General features: G+C 38.1%; 1 protein-coding gene across 1 annotated transcript; it reads right to left on the reverse strand.

Moving 5' to 3' along the window:
* Positions 1–1,577: 1,577 nt before the first annotated feature.
* PLAA (phospholipase A2 activating protein) lies at positions 1,578–20,858 on the reverse strand. The gene is made up of 14 exons (XM_062019083.1): positions 20,659–20,858; positions 18,982–19,175; positions 17,200–17,300; positions 16,995–17,115; positions 16,496–16,663; positions 15,348–15,483; positions 14,695–14,864; positions 13,648–13,805; positions 11,907–12,126; positions 10,268–10,336; positions 8,655–8,726; positions 7,726–7,827; positions 5,463–5,627; positions 1,578–3,997 (listed from the first exon to the last, which is right to left on the reverse strand). The coding sequence occupies exons 1-14, from the start codon at positions 20,805–20,807 to the stop codon at positions 3,432–3,434; spliced, it is 2,391 nt and encodes a 796-aa protein (XP_061875067.1). The 5' UTR covers positions 20,808–20,858; the 3' UTR covers positions 1,578–3,431.
* Positions 20,859–20,916: the final 58 nt, after the last annotated feature.

The following is a 20,916-nucleotide window of genomic DNA, read 5'->3' on the forward strand; positions in this document are numbered from 1 at the left end:
GCTTAACTTAATATTTTTTAACAAAAAATCTTCACACAGTTGGCGAAAGCAGGTTACACTTGCCTCTTTAGTACTGACCTCTGGTACCAGTCTTCTGTCCTATATTCAGCATATTATGCCATAGAGAAGCGACTGTAGGACCATATAGTTCAATGCACAGTGCCTTTGATCAGGTGGATCTACAGACTGAAGCTAGGCTATTTCTATCCACAACCTGAATATGACTGAGGAATTTTTAATGTCTGCTTAGGATCAGGCCTTCATGTGAGCAAGGTGCATCATCTTAATAAATGTTACAGAAATCCCATGGTTCATGTGTCACAGCTTATGTGACTAGAGTCTCCATTTGTCTTGGCAAGTACAGCGGTTGGTGCTCATGTAGCTCAGTTTTGATTCATCATTCCATTCCGCAGTAAGATATTTGATATTAAATTCTAGCCCAAGTAGATCCCAAGTACTGCCATGACTAACAGCAAAGCTTTAATGTGAAGTGCTACCACGTGCAGGTTGCTCTTCTAACAGTTTCTACTCCAGCTTAGAAGATGCCAGAAGAATTATATAATCTACTGAGAAGCTCTGAATTCTTTGCAGAAGCCTTAATTTCTTTTCAAATATACTTTTACTGTTCCTCTGATTAATCAAATCAGGAGCAGCTAGCACACCAATCAATGTACTTGAGGTTGATTTATTGCTGTAGAGAGTAGTCCAGCTTTGAGTCCTATGCTAGGTATATATGTTTTGTATCTTCTCTGGTCTCAAGGGATGGTACATCACAGACCTCCAGTCTTGAACATATTCTCAGCAGAGATTTAACATCCTTTCACTGAAATGAGACCTTCATCCTGTTGATCTACTTAAGGTTTTATAGTTGATTGTGGTCTCAACAGCAGATGTTGTAGTACACTTACATGTATTTGTGTGCTTATGTACACATAAAATGGAGTTTTGGAACAGTGTCATTTAAAATAACAGCAATAGTAATTATTATTTTTAAGATAAAGGCGACAAAAAGAGGGTATGTAGTTGTTTTAGGTCATAAGACAGTAAAAAAAAAAATCACAGCTTTGTGAAAGATGTTTCTTCCCTTTTTGCATTCAAGCTGTGCTAACACATCCCCAGTTTTTGCCAGTTCTGGAAAATCCTCACTGAAAGCTCCAGCACAAATGCAGAATATTGCTTGTGTGTCAAAAAAACAACAGAGCCTTGTTGTAAAAATTCTTACACTGCAAAATCTTGCTCTATGTTGTAACTTTGTTATTCATTACCTCCTTCACACATCACTTCCATTACCTATGCTGCCGCAGCATGTGTCTCAGGGGACAGACTGGCCAAGGGCAATTCCTGTGGGGATGGAATCCCATGTCCTTCACTCTCCCTCTTCTCTCAGAGAGTGCTAAATCAGGGCCCTGGAGTAGCAGCTGTCCCTTTATTTAAATAGCCCTGGCCTGCTTTGTGGATCTTGCCTAACATGTAGCACTGCAATTCCTAGACAAAGGATTTTTTTGCAGTGGCCCATCACTTCCCTCCAACTTCTAAGTGAATTGTGTAGCATTTCTTAATATATCACTTCTTGGAGGTGCCAGAGTATGTTTATTAACATAAACATTAACTTTTGGTCTGGAAAATTCATGACAACTTTCATGTAAAGAGGTAATCTGTAACAGAGCAATCCCACAATAACAAACCCAAAATGCTAGGTGCGTATAGATTTCTTGAAGTAGCACATGTACAAACATAGTTAAACAGCACAACATTAAAAAGCTAAACCTTCAAGAACAATTGTATAGTAGGCAACCAAAATTCAACAGACAGGCACATTATTTCACAGACATGTTTCCTAAAGGTAGTTTCCTAGATGTTTCCCAGAAAGGGAATGATCTACTGGTAATCACTGCAAATCCTGAATAATCTCTTGGTCTGCCTTATACGTGAACCTGCAATGGATCAAATGAGAAAATCTGTGACTTAAGGCCACAATCAAGACTCTGAGGATACGTATCTGGAAACTCATCAAAAGCCTGACAGTTCAAGTGTGCAACTAAGGATCTGAGAAGCATTGTGCGAAATAATACAATAATTCACAGTTCAGTCAGAGGAACAAAAGAAGTTAAGAGTTCTTGGTTACACAGTCCTTCACATCTGACATAGATGAGGCAGACTAGTATCGTGTGATAAAAGAGCTCATGTGCCAGAAAAGCTTGCCCATTTTTTCCCCATGGCTTCCATTCTATTAGTCTAACGAAAAATTTAACAAACATTCACAATTTTCATCTTAATTCTAAACCAAAGTGTAACGTGTAGAAGTAGTAGGAAATGACACTCTCCTTTTGAGCTGAACATCTTTGATCTGTTAATAGCTGTAAAATCCCCTTTTCACAGACAACACACTAATTATGGCAAAGCTAATTTCATAAAATTTTACATTTGTACAGTTTAGAATATTTCAGTTATAAGAAACCTAGAGTGGTCATCTAGTCAACTACATGACCCCTTCAGGGCTGACTAAAAATTAAAGCACATTATTTAAGGATATTTTCCAAATGCTTCTTAACACTGACAAGCTTGGAATATTGACTACTTTTCTAGGAAGTCTCTTCCAAGTCTCTGCTGCTCAATCTGTTCTCCACAGGTAAATTTCTCTTCCACTGTTCAAGATTACTTTTTTTTTTTAATTAACATTTTCCAACATATGTTATAGTAATATAGTTGCAATCAATTGGTGGAGTATTCCTGTCATTAAAATTAATTTTAAAGTTTCTGTAGAAGTTCAGACCATTTTACAAGTTACAAGGTATTTTGTTATCAGTGAAGCACAACATCTATACGGCAGTTAAAAGATTATACCCCTCATAAAAGTCACCTAGTTCTAGGTTAAAAAGAGCAATAAACCAGCTAGATTTCAAAAAGGAAGTAGAAAAAAAAAAAGATGGAAAATTAGGTAAATGCCATTTCCTTATCAGGATATTTTACTTTGGTTAATACTAACTAATGTTAACTAATAAGCTTATGAAAAGCACTGTGAATTAGCTGTTCTCAGGGCCCCTTCTCTGCTGACAAAAAGCAAAGTCAAGGAACTTTCATGGTGGTGAAACACAGAAATGTGGTTGAGGTGTCTTGAAAGTGACACTGAATCACAGACATTTCCTGTATTTCCATCTAGATTACCTTTAAGTATTGGGATGGATTTGACTTCTTGGTGATGAATTTTAATCTGAGCTACTTTAGAGGGACTTCTTGAAAAAATCCTGTGCACTTAAGACTTCAGAAAAGCAGTCAAATGACAATCAGTGAAAAAAGTTTTATTTGCAGTGTATCTTTCAACAAATCATCACAGTATTTTCTCAATTATATTCTGTCACAAAATATGAAGAAAAGCATCTTTTTTTTTTTTTCTGCAAACACTGTGCCTCCCAAGTTCTAAGAAAACACAATTATAGCAGATTAAGAACAAACCTACAGCATTCCTTTACTTTAGCTGGTTCTGATACAGAGGCATACTTTTTTATTTGAGAGTCAACTCCAAGAGACTTAGCTAATTGCACAGCATTTGTATCATCAGTGATTAATGTCCCAAGAGCCACAAGCAGTCTAAAAACAGCTTCAAGATCTTGGACAACTTCCATAATTGTGTTGATTACTGATAAACATTGAGCTTTGCCCTCAATGTTGTTCACTTGATGTAAACATACAGCGTAGTTCAGTGTCAGCGTAGCAAGCGCAATGTGGATGTTCTTATTATTGCCTGATTTCATTTCTACTGCTTGGGTCATTATTTCATCCCTCTGTTTCATCATGAGCTTCTGGCCTGCCTGGCTGACAAAGCAATTGCAAAGAGTTCTAAGTGCCAAGAGCTGGTTTGCTTGCTTTCCTTCAGGGTTCAGAAATTTAAGGAGAAGGATGATAAATTGCACATGATCCTTTTCACTGCAGAAATTCTCATTCACAATGGGATGCCTGACAGACAATCTAAGAATGTCTAGGGCTGGAAAGACAATATCTAAGAAACAAAACAAAAAATATTTTAGTATTAATATTGTATTATGTGCAAATGTGATGGTGAGTTTCTTTCAGATAGAGACGTTCTTAAATTCCTTGACAGTAACACTTTCATTCAGAAAGCAATCCAGGTAAAACAGAAGTGGTTTAAAATTCATAAAGACAAGTATTTACAAACCCATTTTAGCAACACTTCATTTAACACACAAAACACACTCCATCTTGGATAAATACAGCACTTTGCTAAAAATCTTAAAATCTTTCCTAACACTCTAATTGATAACACCGACTCCCAAAATACCATAACTACCCTAGAAAGGTCTCTGAAAGCTTCTCAGTGACTGAACGCCCCTTCACAGGCACCATCTCCCATTGTCCTAAATCCAAATCTTACAGTTTATTCTGGCTACAAAATACATTACAGAAACCAAAACAAGCAAAAAAATGTTTTAGACTACCTTCAACTATCAGACATAATTTTACAAAACTTATGAATAAAACAAACAAAAAACCCCAGATGTCCTCACTGATAAGCTGGAAATCATCGTTAAGAAACCTGAACTGGGAGTTTGTTGTGTAGCTTCCCTCTGCTTTCCTAAATCTAAATTATATCTAGGCTCCTTGTGTCTACTATTGGTATCCCATGTTTATAGCCACATCAAAGCTGAACTTGCTCAGCTACCTTTTGAGCAGTTTTTCCCACAGATGAGAATCTTGAGAATTAGTGCTCTGTACAATACAAAAAGACTGAAAAGTGTGAAGACATTAGCTATTACCAGCTCCCACCTGTGCAAAACATAGTTTAAGTGATGTTAGTAAGTCTTGAACTGCATTTTCAAGAAAGAAGTTCATTTTAACTGCATGTGTAGATACTTGTATATGCAATGTATCTATTTTTTCCAGAATGTGTGCTAACAACTAAAACAGCCTTTCCCTCAAGGCTGACGATACATTATCAAATGAAACTATATCGTCTCCACTTGCATTCACTCAGAATATCATTTCACTAATGCAGCTCTGACCACGTAACCTAGCTCCAGTAACTTCTATCATATTAACAAGAGCTACTTTTGAGATTTTAATTTACAAACTTATCTCCCTAGTTTCATCTCTCATTTGGTAACAACTTAAGCCTCCAACCTCAGACATCTTTGCTCTGTTCTAGAACAAGCCTCACACTGCTGCTAATGAAATAACCATGACTGATGTTTTCGTCATGTTTCTTTATCTTTACTGTTGTGCCAACAACAAAACCCACCAACCAGTTACCAATTTTGCAGTTCATGGCACTGCCCTTGCTACTGATGGGTCTTATTAGAATCTGTTTATCATCTTGAGGTTTCTACTTGGGTTATGAACTCCTTATGACAAACTCTGTCTAACTGTCAGCATAACAGGACTTCTGGTTCACAGCAACGTATTGATGAGATGCTAGTATAAAAAAAATAAATAAATAAAATGTCTACCTTCTGGCCAGTTCACTGCTCTCCATAAACTCTGAATTTGCTGTGCTGTAGGTGTTTCTGCAGAGGTTTTGGATGTTGCAGACAATAACTTTTCTAAGTTTATCAAGTCATCTTCTGTAAGCTTATGTTCTTCAGTTGCACTGCCATTAAGTTCCTTTAATTTACCTGTAAGAGCAATAGAAGAAGCATAACATAAGAACTTCACAAATCCAGATCTTGAATTGAATAGTACAAATGCACTTGCAAAGAAGTTACAACTACTTTAAATGTTTTGAGAGGGTTTATATTCTTAAACATCACTTTTCTTAGTTTCCTATTTTCCTAATTGTAAGAGTATAATCACCACAATAATTGTTACTACTAAGCCCCTCCAATACTGCAACACAAAGATTAAGAATTCACATTGTTGGGGGTGAGGAGATAGAAACTTGGGAGGAAGCGGGGAGTGTTTCAAGATTCAGTCTTTATTTCTCATTTCCCTGCTTTGTTTTGACTGTATGTTAATAAATCAAACCATTCCTGCCCAAGTTGAGTCTGTTTTGCTCATGACTAATTGCTGAGTGATGTTGCTGCCCCTATCTCAACTTGCAAACCCTTTGTTGTATTTCTTTCTCCCCTGTCCAGTTGAGATGAAGCAACAGAATTACTTGGCGAGCATCTGGCACCGAGTCAGGGCTAAACCACCACACTGACATTTTTAAACAGAAAATGAAACATGAACAATATGTAGACAGGGAGCCTTGACACGCTTGATAAATAGATCCATGAGACTCTCATGAAATTTGAAAAGATCAAGTACAGGTCCTGCACATGGGTCGGGGCAACTCCCAGTATCAGTACAGACTGGGTGATGGACCGGGTTGAAAGCAACCCTGAAGCGAAGGACTTGGGAATACTAGTGAATTAAAAATTGGATATGAGCCAGCAACATGTACTTACAGCCCAAAAAGCCAATTATATCCTGGGATGCATACAAAGAAAGGTAGCAAGCAGGTTAAGGGAGGAGATTCCACTCCCTTGCTCTGCTCTCATGAGATCCCACTTGCACAGCTGCCTCCAGCTCTTAGGCCTCCAGCACAAGACAGACATGGAGCTGTTCAAGCAGGTCCAAAGGAAGCCACAAGAGTGATCAGAGAGCTGAAGCATCTCTCCTATGAGGAAAGGCTGAGAGAGTTGAGGTTTTTCAGCCTGGAGAGAAGGCTCTCAGGAGACCCCTGGAGAAGGCTCTGGGCAGACATTCCTTCAGCCTTTCAATAAACATAAAGATGGAAGGAAACTTTTTAATCATGGCCTGTACTGACAGGACAAGGAGTAATGGTTTTAAACAACAAAAAGAGACACTGGAACCAGTTGCCCAGACAAGTTAAGGCCTCCATAAGGCCAGGAGCTTGCCCTCTTCAAGAAGCTGCATAAAGGTGAAGACATACTCTTTCTAAAAAGCACAATCTCTTTAAGTTCCCTCATCAAAATATGTAGACAACTACAACATTGTCAAGCTCTGTCTGTAACAGGGAGGCAATGGAGTAAATTTGTATTTGAAGCTCTTCTATGCAAGTACAAAATAGTTTTACAAAACCTCTAAACATACTAAAGCACTCTACAGAAACATACATGGTGATAATTAGGGATTCTGTAGAATATTTACAGAAAATCTACAAGAAGAGACTGTAGAATATTTACAGAAAATCTACAAGAAGAGACTGTAGAATAGGAATGAAGCATGGAAACAAGAGAGAAAAACAAACCAATAAAAACACTTACTAAAAATGTGTATAATTATTAAATATTGTACACTGTTTCATTTTTCTACGATGTAGAGTGTTCTACTTAAATATAGAAGTGACCATTGCAACCTGTGAAATTGCAGAATGCCTTACTTTGAAACTCCATAGATTACAATGCGTGGTTATCTGAGGAACAAAAATCTTTCATATGAAAGAGGAAAAGCAGAAAAAAAATTGCACGTGACCTGCACACCCAGCAGAGAGGCGAAAAAACACACAGTATTCAAGTGTATCATCTTGACAAAAAAAAAATAAAAGACACCAAACAACAGTATATAAAAGTCAAGGGGAAAAATAGACAGATATCCTGTATTACTTCTAAGGCTCCAAGTATATGAAACATTAAAGTGATGAATGCAACTCTAAAAGGTTAAAACCAGGAAAGCTATGGGGAATAACCTAGCTTTCTGAAAAGCTCAAAAGTGAAGTTACTTCAAAGAGATGAAAACTAAAAGCATCACTGAAATTAAAACACTGACCCATTATCTGCATAGATTTGGCCTGGTCAAAGGTGACAGCGTCCTTCTTCGGAAAATAAATATTTTCAACTTCAGCTGCAGCTGATTTGTAGGCACCCACTCCTACATAAAGGAAATACAAAAAATTTAACAGTGTAGCAATGTGTCTGACATAGAACAATATCCTACCAATAAGTCTCTCCTGCCAGCCATTGTTCAGAAAAATGTACTTTAAAAGTAATTGAACATTTATGCAAACAGTTGTCATTCCTTACAGAATTTTAACTTTCAAGAGTTAAAGCACAAAGCAATACCTTCAAAAACTGGTCTCCCCAGTGTGAAAATTTACTATGCAATTTTAAGTTATTAATAGGGATTTGTGAATTACATTAATTAAACAGTCATTCACGGAACGTGTACTGCAGTTAAGACATGAAAATGGCAAGTCATTTTAGAACGAAGATCCTTCCTGACCATGAAATGTTATCTTTTGATTCTTTTTATAATAAATAAGCAAAGTTTTTATATATTGGAAGATTTACATATTTAATCAAGTTACATCATCTGCTTCAGCAGCCAGAAATCTCCTTAAAATGAGTAATGAAAAGCTTTAAATCATGAACTATCGTGCTTTCTAGAAGCACAGTTGAATTAGTCTCCGATACTGTGTAACTTTCATTAACTACATACATCAGTTCCTTAGATCAACAATGTAACTACTAGGAAAACAATATTCTCTCAAAACCAATCACATTTTGAAGTCTTTGTGCATGATTCCTGCGTGTAAATGAAGACTCTGTTATATTTTCTGAATAATTTCCAGAGTATAAGCAGCTTCAATTTGCTCACTTTTAATTAAGTATAAATTTGGATCAATATGGAATCCCTGTCAAAGGGAAAACTAAAGCAAAAGATAGGGATGTTTTTCATTGGCAAGCATCATCTCTTACCTGTGTATGGATCAATCCCACCCACTGGAGCTGCTGAATTTGATGCTGAGCCAGGAACATAGCGGCCAGCACCTGAACAGAGACATGGCTTTTTAAATACCACCACTGGTAAAGAGGTAATGTGTACCTGTATTTAGTTACTGACTTTCAAATATCATAATTAAAGGTGTTACTTTGCGCTAAAGGAATTATATAAAACATCTTCAACACTTCCTGACATTTAAGAGTTAAATCTATGCATATATGTGAGAGTGGTGCTGGTGATGACAATGGCATTGGCAAGCTAAGTGACCTACAGCTGAGAAATACTGTAGGATGGTCTCTAGCAGCTACTAGTGCAAAGATTGTCAGTACAGCAGATACCTTATCCATGAGAAGCTCCAATAGGAGGGTACAGTACCACTGCCCAGGCCTGCACTTCTTCTGTGCCTTGGGCTAGCAGTGGCCTCTCATTTGGGAGGTGAACTCTTGTTTGTGGCACTGTGGTCTCAGGTGGAAGAATATGGACTTTGTATTTGCAGAGGCTACAACCTGAGCCACACAAAGCAAGGGAGGAGTCACAGCTGGAGGCCACAGCAGAATATGAATGAACAGAGAAAGACTACCAAAGGTGAGAAAACCTGACGACTGTGGCTTTTGGCAACACCATGGGAAGCTTCTGCTCCACCTAGACTTGAAACAGCACAACAGCCACAGTGCCCTGACACTGGTGAGGATAAATACTCAACAAATGATATATCAGAGCCAGTTGAGTCTATACCTTGTGTATGCAAAAAGAGGAAAGGCAAATAGTAGCGATGGGATGCTTTCTTCTACAGCACATGGAGACACCCATTTACTGACATGACTCAGTGTCCTGGGAGGCTGGCATTTACCAGGAGCCAGGATGCTGGACAAAGACTGCCAAGTGTTGCCTGTCCTTCAGACTTATTACCCTGCTACTCTTCTATGTGGGCATGACTGATGCTGTTAAGAAAGCCCTGGAGAGTATCAAGAATGATTAGAGAGCTCTGGGGTGAAGGGTCCAGGTGCTGGTTTTTTTTGATGCTGACGGCAAAGCAAAAATGCTTCAGTAAAAACAGACTCATGAAGTGCTTCAGCAACTCACCATATGGCTGTGTTTGTAGGCATGACTTTTGACATCAATGACATCAGGACCCTCTCTGAGGAGCAAGAGCTACCGATCAGGGAAGAGCTAAGTCTGACAACACAGGGCTGCAATGTCTGTGCAAAGAGGCTTGCTAAAATAGTGAGGAGGACTTTAAAATAGCAATGCCATGGAGGGTTAGAATTTAGGTTGAAGGTAGCAATAAAGGTCATGTAATTAAAAAAAAAAAAAGAGAAAAAAATACTTCTACAAGTATACCCATTTGTGTGTTGGCCACATGTTTGATAAAACATAAGGTTTAAGAGCTTGCTCCTTTACTGCAGAGCAGTGACGCAAGCCAGAGCAGTCAGCAGCATGCTCGCTCTGCCAAAGGACTGGGACAACTCTGACAGCCTGGCCCAGAGACCCGTGCTAAACAGGTGTCTGCACCCCCACAGAGTACAACTGAACATGGTAAAACAGGCATCTGACATGCCAGCAAGAAAGATTATGAATGATACATTACCTGTAAATGGATCTGCTGCAGGCATTGCACTTGGTCCAGCTGAAGAGCCTGGAACATAACGTCCAGCACCTGGTGAAACAGTAAGAAAAGCAATGACTACTATACACAGGTAGATTCTATTAAAAATGTCAATACTCTTCACACAGAAGGAGTACAAAAATAAAGCCAAACATCAAATTCATCTTATGGCTTATTATGGCATTATGGAAAATCTGATCCTATCCCCACAAAAGTCCCTTGATGCTGAACAAATTCTTCCTGAGGGCCAGAAATTTTTTTCAGGGGTGTATGCATTATACATTTGGAGAGACAAATCAAAAGTATGTGCGTAAGCACATACACAGCTCCATGAGTTCCATCTGACCCCATTAGCTTGTATTTCTAGCACAGTACAAGAAAAAAAGTTATAGCTCAATTATTTTAATGACATTTTAGTCCCAACTTCATCTTTGTGAAACTAGTTGAAGAGTGGTTTATTTTGTACATGGGATAAGCAGGATGTAATTGATTAATATGGTTAAGCTTATGAGTAATTAACTTGTTCTAGTTCCCCTTCCTTACCAAAAAGGGGTCATTTATATGTTTCACTCTGTTTCAGTTCATTTTCTAGCTAAACTTTTGTATTTTATTAGGGTAATGTGAAAAGCAGAGAATTAGACTGAAAATCACAACAAGTTTGATTAAAATTTTGGTTCTGGCAAATACTTCAGAAGTTTGTTGAGTTTTCACATTTTTCTTGTTTCCTTGTTTCAGCTAGATAAGAGTTAATTTTTATTCCCAGTATCTGCTACAGCACTGTATTTTGGATTTAGTGTGAGAATAATGTTGCTAATACTCCAAGGTTTTAGATGTTGCTAAGTAGTACTTATCCTAACTGAAGGATTTTTCAGTTTCCCATGCTCTGCCAGAAAGCAGATGTGCAAGAACCTAGGAGAGAGTGTAGCCAGGGGACCCAACCTGAACTAGCCTAAAGGCTATTCCATACCATTGGACATCTTGCCAAGTACATAAACTGGGTGGGGGGGCGAGTGGCCAGAAGGGGCCTATTCCTGGTCTGGCATCAGTCAATGGGTAGTGAGCAACTGCATTGTGCATCACTTGTTTTTTTTCCCCCTTGGGCTTTATTTCCCTTTTGATCATATTCCGTTTAATTACTATGGCTATTAAATATTTTAGTGTTATTATTTCACTTTAGTTATTAAACTATTCTTATCTCAATCCATTAGTTTTACTTTTTTTCCCCAAATTCTCCTCCTAATCCTACCAAGGGTGGGACGATTGAGCAAGAGGCTGCATGGTGCTCAGTTGTTGTGTGTGGTTAAACCATGACATCTTGTCAGATCTGTGCTTGCCCTCAGTCACTTGAGGACATGATAAAGTGCTGTACAAGAAGTACAGGAGCTGCAACACAGAAGTCTATCTGAATGGTGAGGTGGATTGAAAACTGACTGAACAGCCACATCTACGTGGAGGCTAGTCATTGATTTTGTACCCCAGTGGTCAGTATTCTGTCCAGTCCTGTTCAACATCTTCATTAACAAACTGGAAGGTGGGTCAGACTGCATTCTCAGCAAGTTTGCTGATGACAGAAAACCGGGAGTAGCAACTGATGGCATCATTTTGAGTTCCAAATTTTTACCTGTAAATGGATCTGAAAATTGATCACTTGTACTCAACAGCGTTTGCCCCTCAGTATTGTCGATAATAAACTTGGCCACCTGATCCAGAAACATAGGGTTTAGATCATTCTTTTGCAGGAAGTTATATGCAGTCAGCCAAGGATCATCACTGATGTTATATGGCAGTTTGTAGGAAGGCCCATTTTCATTTACATCAATAGTGAAAACATAGTCATACTCCTTTAAGCAGAATAAAAATAAAAGTAAATTAGATTTTTTTCCACACTTTTACATAAAGATGCAACAAATGCAGACTGATAATGGACCAAGGCTAAGTCTAAAAACTTTTATACTGCTACCTGCAGATTGTATCAATAACACTCTCCTAACACAGGCTGCAAGTAAAAAATACCTTCACCATACCCTGTATTTCCCAGAGTTATCTAGATGTCTCAAGAAGAGCAGGCTAGAACCACATACCATGGTCATGTGTGCACAGATATATTACAAAGTAACAGATGCATCAGTTAACTGTCATGGGCAGTTCTGGCTTCCCACAAAGCTACAGGCTGTCAGATGTCTCAGAAAACCTGTCTAAAAAGTGCACTTCTAACACCATAAAAGAACAAATTATTAAGTTTTCTTTAAACTGAAAGGTTATCCTGGTTTTCTGGAATAAAGCTAACTTTCTTTCTAATAGATAGTACAGTGCTGTGTGTTGCATTTAGTATGAGAATAATGTTGGTAATCACTCATGTTTTGTTGCTGCTAAGCAGTGTTCATGTAAGTCAAAAACTTTTCATCTTTCCTAAGTGCTCAGACAGCACAGGCTGGCAATACACAAGAAACTGGGAGGAGACTCAGAAAGGACAACTGATCCAAACAAAGCAAGTATTCCACACTACTGAATATGTCCACTATATAAACAGGAGGCAGTTGATCAGGAGGGGTGGGCCATTCCTTGGAGACTGGCAGGGCATTGGTCAGTGTGTGGTGAGCAATTGCATTGTGCATGATAAACCTCTCCTGAGGTTTACCTCTCTGTTATCTTCCTTTTCACTACAATTACAATACTTTATTTTTATTTCAATTATTAAGCTGCTTTTAACTCACAGTTTTACTTGGTTTTGATTCTTGAATCAATGTGTGCCCATTCCACTGCAGGGCGGAGAGGCATGAGTAAACAGTTACTTGGTGCTTAGTTGCTTGCTGTGGTTAAACCACAACCGAGATAAAATTAGTATCTCCAAGACATTCCTCTGTGGTGTGACTGCACAGAGACTTTTCTGTGACTATTTCAGTAAAGGAAACCTTTTTTCAGCTTATTTGTCTTTAGTACAAAAGTTAATATAAAGAAGGGGCACAGAAAGCCTGGTACCAAATATTTTAGGTCAGCCTTGCATTATAAATTGTACAATTCACTTCCTTTGGAAAGGAAATTAAAATTAACTTTTCAAGCTGTTAGTACTAAATACTAGAGAACTTGGTAATTCCTCTACTAATAGTCTACTTTTCTCAAAAATAATTTGTTTCCATTGGCTTGTTCATAGTACAAAATACGTTGCAAAATTAATAAAGCAAGTAACACTTATTTATACCTTTGGTTCGGAGTTTTAATAGATCAAGCAAGGCAAAAAAAGTACCAATAAATAGCTGTTTTCTAAATTGTATTTTATCTAATCAAAGACTGGAGTAAAACTTTAATGAGAAATTAAGCATTTTACTTAGGAAGAAAAAAAAATCAAGTAAAGTTTGATATACCTTTCCTTCAAACAAAACTTTTCCAGATGTTTGCTGAGTGGCTCCAGAAGCACCAACAACATCACCAATCTTCATCCATCTTCCTTCACTAACACTCCACTGATATGCTTCTACTTTGTCATTATCTTTAATAAGCCGCGTCTGTCCATCTCTTATTCCTGTAGACAGAGGTGTTTAAGAGTTTGAACAAATCAAAGAATACAGTTTACTTCAGGAGGACAAAAAAAAAAAATCTTCAGATTGCACTCCAATTTAAAGATAAAAGATAGTTCACCAACACGTAATTTCCCGGCAAGTAGGTACTACATGTCATAACAAGAACAGCTGAAATCTTGACAACAGTATTTTACAATAAAGATGTTATCTGCCACCAGACTAAACTGCAAAAGCAATCCTTAAGTATTTAAAAAGTTTACCACTTTCCTAGGGAGATGATAATACAGATCAGAGGAGAATATCACCATTCTAACAAGATGGAAAGCTTCATAAGACTGTGAGATTTCTACCACCTGCTGATCAGAGCCAAGTGCTGAAGTCACAGTCTACTTCACCTTGGGAAAAAGTATTGTCTATTTAAGAGTAAATTTAACTGCCACTGCTTTCACTGTACTGTCTAATTTCCTAAGTACCTGGAAAGTGTGAACTGATTCAATTGAGACAAAGTATTTTTAAAGCCAAAAGCTAAAGCACAAAATTTGCACCTGCTTTGAAGAGAAAAAATCCACATAGAGAAGTCCCTTTTACGAATTGTGAAACTGTCTCGTATACTACTGGCACAGCCGGCATTGCAGATCCAGAATACCTCAAACACACTGCAGTATCCTGGATTCCACCTTTTTCATGAAAGAAGGGTTTTTTTACCACTTTACTCTATAAAAAAAATATACATTTAAACTAGAGCCTTGCCTCAGAAAGAATCAATGAAAGGATGGTATAGCAAAAACAAGCTGTTCTCTTCAGCATTTAAGTGTTCGTGACTGAAAGTGATCAAAGCCAAGAAACAAGACTTAGCAGCATCTCCAACATGACAGAAGCACAATAGCTTACCAGGCTCCTTAAGATGTTCTCTTCCAGGAAGGTCATCGACATTAACATACCCTAAATCACCACTTTTTGGGTCAATGGATGCTTGGGAAAGCTCATTTTCAAAAGCCTGAATCTCTTCAGCACTTGCTGTACGTTCCAAAGACTCTGTAAACACTCTTACAATTCCATCACTGAATGGAGAGAAAATAGTCAGACATAAATAGTATTTTCAATGTAAAAAAGATTACATACATTCTAATGGCGACTTTTACCTCATGAGAATCCATCATTACTTCTAATAGCCCGTCACAATTATTTTTATAAAATTAATTTCTTGCTAAAAACACTCAGAGGAGGACTTCAGTGGGTAACCCTATTTGTAGCACTAATTTAACATCAAGGTTTAAAAGGATTCTTTATACTTCTGAGTCCATTCTCAGTCTATTCATGGTTTAACAGATACCCAAAAATCTTATTCTACCTCTGTGATCTGCATAACTAAAGAACGACTTTTTGGATTAAGTATAGCACACGTTTAAAGTTAATCCCCATGCACACTTTGATGGTTGTATTTCAGATATCAATTTCATCTATGCTTAAAATTAATGCTTGCAATTTCATCAAGGGTTTGTGGAATTAGATCTAAAAATACAGTGAGTGTAAAACCTGGATACCTTGAGCCAACTACAATGTCACCATTGTCTAACACGCAGCAGCACCATACAGATTGAGCTGGGAGTCTGATTGTTTGAACACATTCCCCTTGTTTCCAGATTCTAAGAGATCTATCCTCTCCAGTAGTTACAAAATCTGAAAAGAAAAAAATACAATAACTTATGAAGTATACTTGTAACATACTGTGATACTAGATGCCATTCTGCAACTGTTTATCTAAAGTTTAGAAGAACCTTTCTACAATGTAATACTTCTCTCAATTGCAAGAAAATAGATAAAAGAAAGCTATCACATAATTGTGTTCTAATAAAAAATAAATGCATAAATAGCAGACTAAGCAGTCAGACATGGAATGAAATAATGCTCAAGAAAAAAAGGTTCCTTCCTCCTTTCAGGAGTTTAAACAAAGAATTTTGAACAATTTTGTTAACAGGGCTGTTTCATCTCACATTATGCTTGCATAGTTTCACTTTTTTTTTTTTTTTTAATTCAAACTGTTGCAAGGTAGACCTGCTTTTTCAAGAAACATGCATAAAGTCCTCTCAAAAGTTTATAAACTACCCAATGAGGAACTTTAAGGCGTAAAACATTTGCAACGTAACACATCCATTAATATACATACACTTTACCCGTTGATCAAAAGCACAAGTGTCCCATACATCACACAAAGATCACTGACTTGGAATGTCTTCCAACAGTTAGTTTTGAACCTCTAAAGTCTAACTCTGCAAACAAATGCAATTAAGACTCACACACAAAATTCCTAACCTAAGTTATTTATAATGTACTTTGAAAACTTTCTGTGTAGTTTAAGTTCACATCATCTGAAACTGGTAAGCCACACATTAGCACTTGAGTACTCTGTAATAGTGTTGAAATAGAGGTGGCAAATTAAATGATGGTTTTGCCTATTGCTTTGCAAAGTTTCACTTAAGCCTTACATTTAGGCCTAATCCAGGATCTTTGCTCTTCCCTACTCTCAGAGCAGTTCTGCCAGAGATGTGATCTGGAGTCAATCACAATGCTTTTTTCATTTATTTACACTAAAAGAAAGAAGCGAGTTAAACACTCCCAGAGTTCTTCGGTTGTGGCACCTCCATAGAATTTGTGATTTCATTTTGGAAGAACATTGGGTTATAGTTCTTACCTTTAGACTGAGGGAAGACAGAGATGCTGTATATATAATTTGTATGTCCATAATACACCTGCAGACACTCGCCAGAGATCTGCCATCTTCGAACACTAGCATCATTGGCACAGGAAAGGAATTCCATTTTACTGAGAATAGCTAAACCTCTCACACAGTCTTCATGTCCTTCGTAAGAGAAAAACTTTTAATGTACATTTTCTTTCCATTAGCAGCAGTATATCATTTCTATTTAGCTCACGTCTATGTCCTGGCAACCAGTTTTCATTTATAGAAGCATTTCAAAAAGAAAGCAATTCATTGCTTATTATTGCCTGGGAAAAAAATCTAATTATTTTAAAAGTGATGTGACTCTGGACTTGAGAGACTTTAAAAATCTCACCTAAAAATTGTCCACTTTATCTGTGGGGTTGGGGGTGGGGGGTGAGGGGAGGTAAAATTTTTTCTCTTTTTAAAAGAGCACGTGACTGATGAAATTCCCAACTCCAGCAACATTTACCAGTGAATGTTCTTTCACATCTGCCTGCCTTCCACAGTTTAATAGTTTTGTCAGCTGAACCAGTCAACATTAACCCCTGTTCAGGCAGTATTTTCACTGCCCATATTGCAGCTGTGTGACCCTGCAAAAAAAATCCAACATTATTAGACTTATCAGAATCAAATTCAGAATACCTATTTTATATTCATGTAGAGGAGTTTCATACCTGCAATGTCATCATGCATCTGTCATTCAACCAGACCTTGGCTGTTGTATCCCATGATCCACTTAATAATGTGCCAAATTTGCCAGATGAAAGGCTGCAAACTGCAATGAATATTCAGATCATCACTGACAAGTTTCCTGCATTGCCACTAGTCTTACGCCAAAAATTTGAAGAGAGTTATTTAAGGAGATTTGCTTGCTATCAGATGCATCTTTAGTTTTGAGGGGTTTTGGGAAGAACCAAGTGGAACTGTAGTTGCACTACAACCTAGAAACAAGCTGCTTTAAAATCTCTTCCCTTTAGGTTACAAAATTTCACATAATTTTACCACTCACCTTTTTACATTTTTCTTATTACCAAACCTCTTATCCCCAGATGAAGATATTTTGAAAAGCAGGTTAGATAACTAGTCAAAACGCAGAATTAATGCAAAAGTTTAAGATTACACAGAAAGCCAAGATTTCATCAGCATGTATTGATGTCCTCAATTATCTCATCTTCTTGAAAGTAAAATAGTACTACCAAGAAACTAGTAACATTTGAACATGTAGTAAAAAGACAATTCTGCAAATGATCCAGTAATACACAGGTATAAGACACAGTACTAATAAGGTTTACTAATAAGTTTACAAATAGAATAAGTAATAAGCAGAGAGTAACGTGTCCATCTAACCATTGACAAAAGTAAAGCATGGCCTTATGTTTTTTCCCTTCTGTGACTCCACAGGGAGAACTGGACACTATCACTCACAATTTTCTAACTTTACCAACTTTGAAACAGATTTTACAATTAATGTAACTTCATATTTTTTTGTTTTACTTTAAAATTGCTACAAATACTTTTTTGGTGGTGCATCTATAACTCATCCAGAACACGTCATCCCCTTTCACACCTCTGGAGAGAGCATGTCACATGTTACTTTAACTACTCGTCCATTCCAGATTTCTACTGAAGTCCATAAGCTATTCCATGACTCCTTAGACAGGGACTTTTTATTTTTTTTTCCTCAGAGAAAGTAAAGAAGTTTGCAATACAAAGATATTCTTTAGGTGCTGTTTAGCAGTCCAGGATATTTTCAAACTGCTCTCGACAACCATTGTTTAACACAGTTAAAGCCTCAAAATCTCCAAGACTTGAAATGTTTCTTTTTGACACCTATAATTACGTTATTAGGGCACTCAAGGTTCTACTAAATATTAGATCAGATGACAAAATGGAAAATTTAGTGTGCTAATATGAAAACTGAGGAATCTTATTATATTGCTCAAAAAAAGATATACAAAGACAGCTTAATATGTCACATGTTGCACTGATCTGACTAACAAGACACAAAATTTCTGCAGTGAGCTTTTAGCCTTTATTATGTATTTCAAGCACCAATTAATATTAGATCCCCACCTGGGTAATAAAGTGGGCAGTGGAAGTTTGTTTAGGAAGTTGACTCTTTCTAATTCTACCAGCTTTGACATAAAAATTAAGCTTAATACATGAAGAACTAAATTAACTGTATCCTAAAAATTCAATTCTTGGACAAAGGATAAGAACTCAGAAAACTGCCATGTGTTCAGATATACAGTTAAATCTAAAGCATTCATCAGTGTAAACTTGAAAGTCCAGCATGAATGGAGATTATAAAATCTCAGATTACAGTGGCCATAATTAAATATCTTGCTATATTAAATAACAAAGAAATGACAACTGAGTTTTACAAATTAAACTTAAATTTCCTAACACATTCCTTTATTTTTATCTAACAACTCCAGAATAAAATTACTACATACCTGTGTTCTTATGACCTTTAAGGACATAAAGAGGAGCTGGGTTGTCAACTGTGAAAATGCAAATATTATGATCATTGCCACCGGTTGCAATCAGCCCACGAGGATAGAGTTCACTTGGAGGTATGATGCACACACAAGATACAAAATTTGAGTGGCCACTCATACAGTGCATTTCAGTAAAACCCCTGTCAAGACTAAACATATACGATAATCAGTTCAGAGTCATGATAGAAATTGTATTAATTTGAGGTATTGAATTACAACAGATGTGTGTATTCCAGCTCTTGAATTAATAAGTACTCTTGCATTGTCCTGAATAAGTCTTATGGATGACCCAGAAATAATTAAAACCTTAAAAGAAAAATTATACCCCAGTATTCTAACCCAGTAAGCAATATTGTCTTTCTTGGGTTTTATTGTTATTTTATCTCTTGTTACTTTCCTTTTCAGTTCAATTATTATTTTTTTTTAAATTATTAAATTGTTCTTAACTCGTAAGTTTTACTTTTTTTCCAGTTTTCCTGCCCATCCTACTGGGGTGGTAGAAAGAAGTGACTCACTACATGGTGCTTGGCTGCTGTCTGGAGTTAAAGCATGACACTACTGCAATCTCAGAGTCTTCAAAGAAGAGATAGTCATTACCAATACTAGGACTCTGCCTAAGTTACTCATGTCTTCCTCACAGAGCCCTCAAGAAATATGGGTTCAAAGCAGTCTTCCTTTCCCGTAATAAATTTCTATGCAATTTAACAAGTTTTTTACCTTTTGGTAACAGATTTAACTAGACACACTTAATGAGTTTATTCTTCCCCCCCCCCCCCCCCCGCCCCAAGTGTAGAGCTACAGAGATCAGTTTAAACACCTATGCAAGCACTCAGGCAAATCTGCCAATTATTTCACTGGAAGGTAGAGTAAAGAATATCCATGCCTAGAACTTCAGAATGCAGTTCACAATTTTAAATTATGAACAGCCCTGGAGATCTCTCCTGTAATACTCTGCATCTCCATCATCTCTTTTCCACATTGCTTAGCAGCATCTCTTCTGGTGACAATGATATGCTGAAAAATTCACGGAGTGAATTCAACAAACAATTCCACTAGGAGACAACACAACTGTCAGAGAAAATAGCGGTGGAGTTTGTCTTTCTCCAGTGTTCTTTGATGTATGGCTCATATTCCATTTTACGATCAAAGAAGTCTGCTGAGCAAGGCCCAGAAAGAAGTTTCTAAAAAAAATAGCCAAAGCATATCACCTCGCTGTCAAAAACGCAGCAAAAGAGTTACTTTTGTTACTGAATACCAACACGGGGAAGCGCCATTAACACCACGTGGGGAAAAGACGCCCAGATTTACAGGCATTATTAGCGTCTGCAAAGCACGCTAAAAGCGTGGATGCACATTTACGTCCTTGAGCAAACACAACTTTCTCCAAGAGCAGGCACGCAGGCGGCAACGCCATCGCCATTCGCGGACTCGTCAACAAGCCCTTCAGCGAAAGGACTCGCGCCCCACGCACCAGCCCGCCGGCTGCCCAGGCCCCGCCGATTCGGCCGGGAGCCCAAAGGAGAACACGACGGCAGCGGCGGGATCGACCCGGCGTGGACTCGGTGCCCGTACCCCAGTGCCCCTCTTCCCGCGACCCGCAACCCGGAGCGGCTGCCGCGGCCCAGCACTCACCCGTCAGGAGCCCAGAGCCGCGCAGTTCGATCCCGCGAGACGGACACAAATCCGCCCTCGGGGAAGAGGCAGCAGGTCAGGCCCCGCACGTCCTGCCCGTGTCCCACCAGAGAGCATCGAAGCCGGTACGCGCCGCCCTCGCCCGCCATGGCGGGAAGCCGCCGAGGCGTCCTGACACAGCAACTATCCCCGCCGCTGCCGCCGCCACCGGAAGCCACCGAGCGCCGCGCCGGAACAGCCGTCAACGGACACGCCAGC

The sequence above is a fragment of the Colius striatus genome, chromosome Z, assembly GCF_028858725.1.
Source record: "Colius striatus isolate bColStr4 chromosome Z, bColStr4.1.hap1, whole genome shotgun sequence".
Classification (NCBI taxonomy): Eukaryota; Metazoa; Chordata; class Aves; order Coliiformes; family Coliidae; genus Colius; species Colius striatus.

What these genes read in the sequence shown, in the direction of transcription:
- PLAA (XM_062019083.1), bottom strand. Translation starts at nt 20,807, where the DNA reads ATGGCGGGCGAGGGCGGCGCGTACCGGCTTCGATGCTCTCTGGTGGGA. An exon ending in TAAAGGTCATAAGAACACAG is followed by an intron (nt 17,301 to 18,981) that starts GTATGTAGTAAT and finishes TATTCATTGCAG; the next exon opens with TTTGCAGCCTTTCATCTGGC. An exon ending in TGCAGCAGATCCATTTACAG is followed by an intron (nt 8,727 to 10,267) that starts GTAATGTATCAT and finishes GTCTCTGTTCAG; the next exon opens with GTGCTGGCCGCTATGTTCCT.